Genomic DNA, 11654 nt, shown 5'->3' on the forward strand with positions numbered 1-11654 from the left:
GAGGGTGAGGTGATGTCTCCAGACTATTTTAACACACACAGATCTGTGTCGAGATTTACAAAGCAGCCACACACGGTGTAGCATTGCATGCTTTGATTTTGAGTCTGATGGTACTCATAAATAAGTGTGTCACGATTTCTGTCCTAAATCAAAACCTGACTGAAATGAGCTGAATTGAAGAAGGATCAAAATTAAAAGCCATATTTTCTCTCCCTGTACTTTTTTCTCTCCACCTGTGTTCACTTGTGCATGTCCAAAGAAAAAGCAAAACAAAACAAAACAACTCTTCCAGGAAAGTATTCCCCACTTGCCCAGGACAAGTAAAAATACCATGTCGGGTTAGTAAATCTAGCAACTCACTTGCCTAACTGGGAAAATAACTATTAAACTGTTGTGATAATCAATTAATAGATAGTTAGTATTTTTCCATGCATAAATGGCAGAAAATACAGTTTTCAGCCCCTCAAAGATGGAGATTTCCCACTTTTCTTAGTTTATTATCCTATTATTATCCTTTTTAAAGAAGTATTGGAAAATGTGCTTAACAGGGTTTAAAATCAATGATCAGTTGATCTTTACTAATCAAGATTCGACAGTCTAATAATGGCATAGCTATCAATCCTAAATAAACATGTTTAAATCAGATCAAATTGTGACCTGAAAATCAAAAGTCAAATTGAGTCGTGGATTTGGAGAATTGTGGCACCCTCACTCATAATAATGTACACTTTCAGTTTATGTGTGTTTTTCACACAAACACCAACAGACCTGAACTCTGTGCCTCTCCCGTGCTCTTCACCCCTGGGGCAAAGGGCCCGCCAATGTACAGGGGGATTAGCGGGCTCATTTTCCCCTCTTAAGAGCTTGAGAAAGAAAACAAACTCCCGTCATGTGGGGCTTGGCTGTGGGGACTTGCCACGCACACCTCATGCTAGGAGGTACTTCTTCTCTGCTATGATGTATGAATTATCACCCTCCCCCCTCTGCTGCACCTTTCCCTGCCTTTTTGTTTCCCGTCTTTGCTCCTGTCCCATCTTTCTTCCTAATTGAAATTCTCTCCCTAGTGCTTGAGGTGCTTCAGTAACCGATACCTGTGGAGGCAACCCCCCCTGCCACCTCCTCTTGGGAAAACTCTATTCTTCCTCGCTGTATCGCTGCTCTATTCCCAGAATGTTACATTAAAGGCTGCTTTGCTGTGTTGCGTATGGGTGTGCCTTCACTGAACAGCATATGTCCTTCCATTGTTGACGGCCCCATTTGGTTAACGATGACACTGATGTCATGCCATTATCCTCCACCTCTCCAGTCCGGTTTAGCCCCTTCCCTCCTCCTCCTCCTCCTCCTCCTCCTCCTTCCTTTAAGCTCTCCAGGGGGCAGAGTTATCAAGTGGCAGCTCAGGAGACGAAAGAAAGATGCTCTCTGTATCAAGTGGCTAGCGGGCTGTGTGATGCCTCTCCAAGCCCCATGGCTTCTGCTGCTGTGGTTAGGTGTGAAACCAGTGGCTCAGCCAGCCACCCAGTCAGCCAGCCTCTACTGCCCCCATCAGGCTAGACGGAGGAGGTGCAGGGAGCCCTGGATGAGTAGTGACAGGTGATGGTAGTTTCCTTGGCTTGAACCAGGAAGTGAAGCTGAATTTAGGCACAATAGGCCTTTATCATAGACACCTCCACAGTGCTGTCTTTCAGACACAAAACAAGAGTAGCCCTTCATCATTATCACTGATACCAACGAGCTACCTTCTTGAGGACATCTTACAGATTGTTAATCACTCCACATGAGAATGTATTTCTATAAGCGTTAATGTCAAGTGTCACCCAAAGCTTCTGTTAACACTCCAAACATGTTCTCCCCTTAACTAAGTGTTAGCGATACCCGCCTCTTTTGGGATGCAGAGCCTGTCGGTGGTGATGATAAGATACATGATAATGGTTGAGGGGATCTGTAGGCTCGTGAGGGTATGATGTAACCATGTTGAGCCCCTCACAGAGTACAACTTGAGATAATCTGGTGGACAGTGGTTTAGGCTAATGGCTGAGTATCTGTCTCACACACTCGCACGTCCCAGAGGAAGCTGCATTGAGTGGAAAAGAGTGTGACCCCTGACCCGTGGCGATGAAAGACCGCTGTTGACAGATATAGAATACCTGTGAGAGCCCCTCTGTGTTTGGCTTGTCTGCGGGGGTTTTGTTTCTGGACCACAGCCCGGACCAGTTCACACGTTCTCCACTGGTAAAACTTCTGCTCCATCAGTCCACCACCGTCAGTATCGATACAAACAGCTCTGCCCTTAGATAAATATGTATTCACACACATGTGAATTGTGTAGACACTGACATGGGGGCATAAAGCACACATCACACATCCACACAATGCGCTCAGTGTGCGGTGTCTCTCACAGGGGTACATTTTCTCTCAGGGTAGAGTGTAGGAAGGAGGGGCAGATGGGGTAGCGGTGCTGCGAGTGAAACCGGAGCCGCCTGAGGAATGCAGGGGGTGTTTTTGGAGGACTGGAGTGGAGTTTGGGGGGTTGACTTGAGGGGTAGGATGGGTGATTAGGGGGTGACAGCTGAGTGCTGACCCCTCTATAATGACAAATCATCTGGCAGGTGTGTGGCTCTGCACCCCCCACCCCTCCTCCTCCAGCCCCCCATCATATCCAAGCCAGGAATCCTCAACCGCTGCTGGAGCAGAGCGCTAAAGGAAGACTTCCGGATATTCACACTGCCGTCCAGCAGCCTCATGACTGGCCTTTCAGAAGTATGGGGCAGCCTCTGTTCAGATATAGCCTGCCCTGTGCTCGTCAGCTGCCCTCGCTGTGCACTCAACACACCAGTTTAAGCTCCTTCACTTTAATAAACTTAGATAATGAGGCTGCAGTCCTTGGAGCACTGTCAGGTAGGGTAGGTTTTATTGATTAGTCTTTTTTCAGGTAATACAAGGTCAAAGGGGCATATACACATGTATAAGCAGAATAACAAAATAACAATACAAAAACCCCATTAAATTAGGAGAAAGAAAGAAAGGAAGAAAGAAAGAAATGAATCAAACTATACAATTTAGAACAAAAGTTCGGTGCATACTGGATTTGGGGGGCAGATGCCAGTAGAGACATTAGGGAGTGAAAAAAATTCTGATGTCGATATTTTTTCCACAATATAATATACAGAATGTAGAATATATATGTAAACATTTTTGCAATGATGCCTCAAAAGTGGTGGTGACAAAGAAGCAGTATATAAGGGAGGCACAATATTTTGCAGCTTAACATTTAACACTTTTGTCCAAAATGATATCAGGACACTGAAACAGTAAACTTTCACCGGTATTTTTTAATAATTATAAATCATCAAATTTATCCTGACTCAAAATATTCCACCCACTTTCAGAATTTAAATTCTGTTCTTTTTTTCTATTAGCATCCTTTTTAAGAAACCACTTGATTCTTCAAGAACATTTTGGAACATTCATTGTCTCTTTTTGGCTTTAAATAATTATTGAATAGTCTTTGTAGATGTAATTTTTTTCTTCAGAATACAGAGATTATCTTCCCAACTGCCTGAAAGTCATCATACCCAGTTGGGGTCATGAATCATGCTGACGACGAGCTGAATCCAAAAAGCCTCTCATCCTTTGGGAAGTGAAAACAAATGCTCACCCTGGATTGGTGAGGGTGCTGTGAAAGCAGACAGGTGCCAAGCTGAGGTCAGAGCTTTGAAGGAAACATGTAAGAGCAGCCGGACTTCAGAATTAATGGATTCTGTCAGAAAATCCCACTGATTCAAATTTTTTCTGTTCCAATGAAGCAGCCAGTTTAGTTTCTTTGAACTTGCTATATGGTAAACAGGAATGTTACAGAGAGAATTCTGATTATTTAAAGAGGGGTTGTATGAGGTATTTATTCGTAGTCGATGTGTTTGCTACAGTTGATGGTGGTCGACATGCCCCGAGTTTGGAGAACCAGCAAGAGTACCACCATGGAAGCTAAGCAATAACCTGCTGTGGACAGGGACAGCAGCAGAATTTTAGCCATTTAAAAAAGTTTCTAAATAAAAAAAAATCAATGTCAGTTTAAGTGTTACTGTTAAATTAGCCAAATATCGCTCTCTCACTCTGGTGTCTTAAAATGGCAGTTTGGATTGACCAAACTCACGCAATAACACAAACCTGCAACTCCCACACTCTGCGAGGTAAAACTATTGATTTAGCCTATGGAGGTTGGTTGGTTTGGAGATATTTGGCTTCTGTAATGGCAGTTTCCCATCAGAATTTCTGTCTGACAGCAAGGTAATGTAAAGAGGTGAAAATATTCTAAAAAATAGCATACACTTAAACTGATTTGTTGTTGACCCTGTCCACAGCAGTACATCGCTTAGCTTCAGTGCTGGTGTTCCTGCTTCCTCTGCAAACTGAGTGCATGTATGGAATCTACTGTAGGTAATACACTGACTATGGATAGCTCATTCAGCCCCACCTCGAATAATCCAAACTACCCCTTTAAGCCGTAATGTATAAAAGCAGCCAAACCACATACAGTAATTCTACAGTGAGCATTGTTTAAGACTGAATCAGATTGCTCCATTGCCCCGTGCGTCTGCTCTGTGGTTTGCATGTTGATTAAGTATCTGCTTGCTGAAATAGCCATTGTAGCATTACAGGCCTCTTTTCTTTTCCATCAAGTCCGGGCTTCCTCAGCCCGTCTTAATCCAATTCCAGCCAACACATGGAGTCTAGACAAGAGGCCCAGTGAAAGCTTGCCCCTCCGCCTGATATCTGCTGTTTTCCTTCTGGATTCCCAACCTCGCAACAGTTTCCCTAAAGAACCCAAACACCCTCCATTCCACACACAGCAGCATTGCGGATCCAAACACAAAGAGGAGCCACACATTCTCAGCTGGAAATCGCGCAGAACCCGCCGGAACATTTTGCCACTTATCTTTTCACTTTGAATTAGAGATGGGGCTGTGCGGTGTTTTCCAGGCAGCTGGAGTGGGGAATGCTTTCGGGGTCCCGTCAGGAAAAACTCTGACCGTTATTAGCATTAGCAGGAGACATTGCCCAGGTATTCAAAGATCCAGACCCAAGTGGAAAAATGCTGTTAGCTCTGAATAGTTTTGATCCAACTGCACATGGCTTTTTGAAAGAAATGGATAATAGCAGATGGTATGAGTTGTAGAGGTTGAAAATTAATTCAAGCACTTGATGCTTTTGAGAATGCAAAAAAAAAAATCCAAAATTTGTAGGGCTGTATCGAAAAGTTCAGACTTTTAAATTCTAAATCAACATTCAAACATTTTTTTTCTTGAATGTCTATTTGTTTAAACCCAGTATTTCTCAACAGTTAAAGATAAGGTTAGACTACACTAATTGATTCCAGTGGTGATGGCTGTGTAGGATTGTTTCCGACTCATCTGATCTCAACATTTCCAATAACTCCAGAGTATTGAAAAGTCCAACAGTCAAAATTTATTGAAAAAAGAAAGATTTAATCATTTCCAAAATGGGCAACATGTTTTTATTTAACAAAATATTCAGCTTTAATCCATATCTGCTGGTGTTTAGCATTTCAAAGACAACAGTTTCATTGCAACTGAAAAACTTCCCCTGCTTCTCTCACTTGTTCCAAACAAACACTTCCTATGTTACTTTATGCCGTTGACAAGGTTCCAGTGGAGGGCAGGTTAGCTCAATTTCTGTGAATACTTACATTAAAATACCCGTACTTTCAAATGGATAGGCTGTTAAATCAAACTCCCTTCTCAAAACAGCAATTTTATGATAGGAACTGATTTTTTTCTCTGTAAAAACTTTTTCTGATTCAGTTTAATCTACAGACACAATCTGCACACGTCATTTATCCAGTAACATCATCAACTGACCTGTGATAAAAGGTTTGCCACAGATGTGCACTATTGACGTCTTAGCAGCACAGTACTTGTTTTCACCACATGAAAGTGACATATGCAGTTCATACCACTGAGTAGGACAGATAGGGGATACATAAACAAAACCTTCAAAAAGTGTGTGAATTATTTCAAAAATGGAGTCAGCATCCATTAAATATAGGCTGTATGTTTTCTGTTACATAATTTCTTTCTTTTTAAATATTCTTGGGCATTTTATGCCTTTAATGATGGGACAGCTGAAGACATGACAGGAAATGGGGAGAGAGAGTAGGAGAATGACATGCAGCAAAGGGCCATGGGCAGGAGTTGAACCCAAGGCCGCTGCAGAGGACTCACAGCCTCCGTACATGGGGCGCACGCTCTAACAATTGAGCTATCTGGGTGTCCCACATAATTTCTTTCTAAATAATTTATTGGGGTGGGGGCAACTTCATGTTTTTTAGAAGTAGGGGTGGACATGTTGACTCTGTCCTTCCCAGGATCTGCGCCCAAGCATAAATTAGCTTTATGTTAATGAAACTGACAAGTTATATTCATTAATGAAAGTTGATTTAAAAAAAAAAAAAAGGACTCATTTAATCAGATGAATCATTTTATTCAAATTGAGGATTTTTTTTTTCAGGATGATGAACCCTAACTTTTTCTCCATAGTTAAGTCTCCCTCTCTTGAATGTTTCGGCTTGTTACGTCTGAAAATATAAGGACTAGAAAGTACAGATACAGATACCTGTAAAAATTCTACTTGTGTACAGTAACAAAGTATTTGTACTTCACTACTTCCTACCTCTACTTTTGAGTGTGTATACTAACGGAAAACCCCTGTCGTATTCCCTTGTGGCGATTGGAGTCTGACACGCACACTGTCGCACTGTCGCACTGTGTCATTCAGTTGTCTTCATCACCTGCACTCGTCTTTTCCCACTCCCCCCCTCAAGCGACATAATGGGCCAGTCCAAAGTGACCCATATTTACCCAATAATACGAGGCTTTGAAAAGACCCATATCGAGTTGCAGCTAATGCTCCAGTGGGGCCCGGAGAGTGAAAGATGTTACCGGCCGAAACGGCTTGGGTTTCAGGGCCCTGTGAACAAAAGGCAGTCCAGTCCTCAGAGAGAAAGGGAGAAAGACGGGATGGGGGTGGTGGTGGTGGTGATGGGATGGGTGAAAGAGTGTGAGTGCACACAGTGAAACAGTAGCGTCAGAGGGGCTCGAAGCGTCTGTTTCAGAGGGGTATAGTGTGTGTTTTATGATTGATTGGCAGTGTAAAGAGCCTGCCTGTTTTTGTAGGCTGCACATTTTTAATGCGTTTCATGTTGTTGCACGTCTTCAGTGGCGTCAGCCCGCTCTTAATGGTTCAGCACTGTCAAGTTACAGTCATGTGCAAAGAGTCGAGTTTATCTTTCAGCTTGACCAACATCTATTTCCGCGCATGTGTACGTACATGTATGTGGCTCGCCTTTCTTTACAGGAAGATGCGGATACAGCCACTGAGTTAATGGAGCAGAACTGAACTAACCCTGGGTGTTAGGGGTGAGCAGAGGGCAGACAGGGTTGGTTTAAGAGAAGAGGGTCTGTGATGATGATACCCAAAGGTGATTTCACCTCATATCCCCCTCCCTCTTTCCACTTCCCACCCCACCCCCTCCACCGCTCACCCTCTTCCTCCCTCTCCTCTCCTTCATGTTCTCTGTCTCTCTCCTTAGGGGCAGGCAGATATAAAGTTACACAGAGCTCTCAGCTTTCTTGGAAGGAATGACCACATGAGTAGCTTGGGGATTAGATTAGCAGGAAGAGCAGACTTAGCCGGGCTGTAAATAGCCCACTTTTTTCACCATTAAAAAGGCCCAGTACAATATAATCAATAGATAGCACTCATCTGATGCAGGAAGCCATATGAGAAGACCTCCCTCAAGTGCTCTGAAGGACAGGCTACAGCAGCTCGGGCCTAATGAAGTTATTATTAATCACTGGGGCTCCTGTTTTGAACTTGTGTGTTGTTTCTCTAGTGGGTGATGAGTGGTCTTTGTGCGCAAGGACCTGATTGACATCTCTTCTCGCTTTCACTGTCTAATGTAAGACAAGACAAGGTCATCGTGTGTGATATATTCATGAGTGTTTGACTTTATGTCAGAGCTCCTACGCAAAAAAAAAAAAAACAGCTGATCAATATTTCAATCATGGTACATGCATCAAAAATGACAGAAAAAGTAAAATGTCCTGAAAAATCTTGTGTTGCCCTGGAAAATTATTTCAACATTCTCTGGGCTGCAACTAATGATTATTTTCTATTGATTATTTTCTTGACTAATCGATTAGTTGTTTGGTCCATAAAATGTCAAAAGATGGTCAAAATAGTTAACTACTGTTTTTGAAAGCCGGGGTGACGTCCTCAAATGCCATATTTTACCCACAATCCAAATATATTCTGTTTACTGTCATGAAGGAGAAAAACAGAAAACAAAGAAATCATTAAGTATTCACATTTAAGAAGATGAAATCAGACAAATATTGGCTTTTTTTTCTCAAATAATTACTCAAACCAATCAACTGATTATCAAAACATTTGGCGATTGATTTAGTAATCAATTTGTAATGAATTGAATTTTTTTGAGAAAAAAAGTTCTCAGACTCCAGTTTTTTTTTTTTTGTCAATACTTCCTGATTTCTTTACTCCTCCTCTATGACAGTAAACCAGCCCCTGGCTTTTGGGGGGGATTGTTGTGTTGCAAAAAGTTTGTTTGTTTGTTTGTTTGTTTTATTTTGGACATAATTCATTAACAATCAAAGGCAACTTGTTCCAGGGAGAATATAAAGGCAAAAACCCAATAATAAAACATTGAGTCAATTCATTGAGATGTAGATGTATGACATTTGTCATAATTTTTAAGCATGTCAGACATGACTTCATAAAGTTCCAAGTGAACATGTTTCAGTTTTTATTTTCAGTGACCGTTTTATTGTGTTAGGAACAAAGCACCTCGTAGTGTGTAAAACAGCAAAGCAAAATATGAGCTATTCAGCATGCAGTCTCACCAACACCTTTTTCTCCCTGTCCATTTCACACACACACACACACACACACACACACCTCAGCTCTCTCTCTTTCTGCGTCTCCCCACAGGTGTTGGGTTACTCTGTAAAGCAGCTTGAATGGGCACAGAAATCACAGAAGGCTGTCTGTGCTCTTGATTTCCGTTTCACTTTGAAGTTTCCCTGGCTCACAGGAACAGGGGGCCACAAAGCCAGACTCGTGTGAGGGCTTTAGACTATGATTTCTGCAGGGTGGGCGGGGGCGGTATTGACAGGCAAGGCTACGTGTTGTCTCAGTTGCCGGAGGACTTTGCTTTTTTAGCTTTGTAGTCAGATTTAGCAGTACAGAACATGTGCGCAGGTTTCTCCCCCAATGACCAAATAGACGTGGTGAAAGTACATACATTCTTAACTCAAGTAGAAGTACAGATACTTGTGTAAAAGAGACACAGATTCACTTAAATAAATAAATATTTACTTAACAGTGAAAAAGTACAAGCTCTGATATGTTCTCAAAGTATAGTAGCCCTCTGAAGGACATCTACCAGCTGTTTCTATGCAAAGCTGACTGAACTTAACATCATCTTAGTATAATTTTATAGTCTTATCTTATAAAAAGGACTATGAAACCTGAACCATTCTATCTTAAAAGAAAATACAATATACTCAAAATAATGAACATTAACTTGCTCTAATGTGTTTTCATTGTCAGCAGTGGAAAGTGAAACATTATGATCAACATGAGAACACACTTCAGGTCTGATTAAGCCTCATTTTTTCTTAGAAATTCTACAGGAACACAGAAATCTTCTATTCAACCTCAGTAGAAGCTGGTTCTCAAAGTTCTTTGAATCATGGTGTGTCTTTCTGTGTCTAAGAATCAGTCTTGCAGTGCTAAAAATAGAATATATAGAATAGAATATGATTATAGTCATTACAGAAACATAACAACAGTATGTTTGCTACTTCTTTTTGATGCTGTGACAATAAATAAGAATATAGGCAATATAATAAAACAGTAACAGCAGAAAAAAATAAACACAGTAGTAGTAGATAAACAATGTAAGAATAAAATAGATTAAATAAAATAGTAATTAAGTGACAGAGAAGAAAAAAAGCCTCTCAGTCACTTGACAGATTCACTAGATGTCTTTTCTCCACGATCGAGTCTCCCTCTTGTTTGTTTCATCAACACAACAAACAATACACACAGAATACATCTTTTCTATGTGTCCCATCCATTTAGGTTGAAATCAGTCGTGATGTTGGATAAGCAGTGCTCACTGATGCAAAATAAAAAAAATAATCAGTAATTCCCCTAAAATGTATTAAAACTGAAGTAACAAGCCTGTTTTGAAAATGTAAAAAAGTATAGATATTTGTGTGAAACTGTAGGGAGTAAAATGAAGGGTGTGTTCACCCGGCCTTGTTTAGTCCGGTTCAGTATAATATCGTGGTTCGTGTGAATGCTGGACTGCGGACCAAACAACCGTCCTCTTCTGTTCTTCTACTGTTAAGTGAACTCTGGCGTGGTTCATTTCTGGTGTGAGCACCATTCAAAACAATCACAGAAGCGTATTATTCTGTCATGTAATGGGTTAAAAAACATTTTCTACTCCTGTTTTGATAACTGCTGAGCTATTATTGCATTAACTACTATAATGCAGACTAGCAGGGGACAAACCTGGACCCATGGTGTAGCTTCTACCTGAAGTTTAGTTTCTCTCCTACATCGCTGTTTGTGCTTTTTGGTGTGAACCTGTCCCGTCCTAAAAGGCTGGAAGAAAAATAAATACCAAAGTAAGGTACAGATACCTGAAAAAGCCACTTGTACAGTAACAAAGTATTTGTACTTAATTACTTGCCACCTCTCAAAATAGTGAAGGAAGCATTAGAGTGGAATGGGGGGACAAGTCAGCCCCTCATTTACACACACAACTCACAACTAGCGGGACATCTTTGACTGCGGGGACTGAATTAACAGCTCGACTGTTTTTCTGTCTGTGCATGAACGTGAAAATAAACAGTGACTTTTGGCTCCGCTTAAGAAGCTGAAAAGGGGCTTTGGCAGGATACATCTGTAAGCACTTAAAAAATAAAAGACACCCATAATACTTTAATAGAGCCATGTTGGAGAGGCTTTTAGGCACAAGGTGTTCCAGTGTTGGTGTACGGGTACGTCTGTCTTCGTTGATCTCATCAAAGGGCCAAAGGGTCGTGGAGAGCCAGAAAAAATAACTTCAAGTGTGGATTTAATGAAGAATAAACTTACACTCAGGTTACACTCACAGGAACTACATTTGAAAGCGGCTCTTGGGGCTGCCAGTCAGTCACATTATTTACAAAATACCTCACCGCTGTTACTGACCACGGCTCTCTGTGTGTGTTCTCAGGTATTTGAACCACGTGCGGGCTGCCATGCCTCAGGACACAGCTGGAGGATACACCTCAGCTCTGGCATGTCATCGAGCAATTCAGGATGCACTCAGTGGGCTGTTCCTCGTGAACAGCTGAAAGCGTCCACACCTCAAACAGCACAACATACGCTGGTTAGAAATGTGACTAAAAGGACTACAAAAACCACACTGCTACCATCATGGCAAGGACAGAAGCTGCTGTGGTGGACAGTCAGTGATCTGACTCATTCAAGGTCAAGGTGTATACGTCTTTTTATATTTTGTGTTATTTTTATATTTAAATAAACCACAATGAACACAGAAT

The 11654-nt window shown here is 41.5% G+C and overlaps 1 protein-coding gene across 1 annotated transcript in view; it reads left to right on the forward strand.

Moving 5' to 3' along the window:
- The window catches only part of mnat1 (MNAT1 component of CDK activating kinase), a 44126-nt gene extending 32473 nt beyond the window's left edge, over positions 1-11653 (forward strand). Inside the window, exon 8 of the mRNA XM_084742386.1 lies at positions 11327-11653. Coding sequence (XP_084598512.1) covers positions 11327-11447 — 121 coding nt within the window. The 3' untranslated portion in view covers positions 11448-11653. The remainder of the gene's footprint in view (positions 1-11326) is intronic.
- The last annotated feature ends 1 nt before the right edge of the window (position 11654 follows it).

This window comes from Lutjanus erythropterus, chromosome 18, assembly GCF_056507025.1.
Source record: "Lutjanus erythropterus isolate fLutEry1 chromosome 18, fLutEry1.hap2, whole genome shotgun sequence".
NCBI lineage: Eukaryota > Metazoa > Chordata > Actinopteri > Lutjaniformes > Lutjanidae > Lutjanus > Lutjanus erythropterus.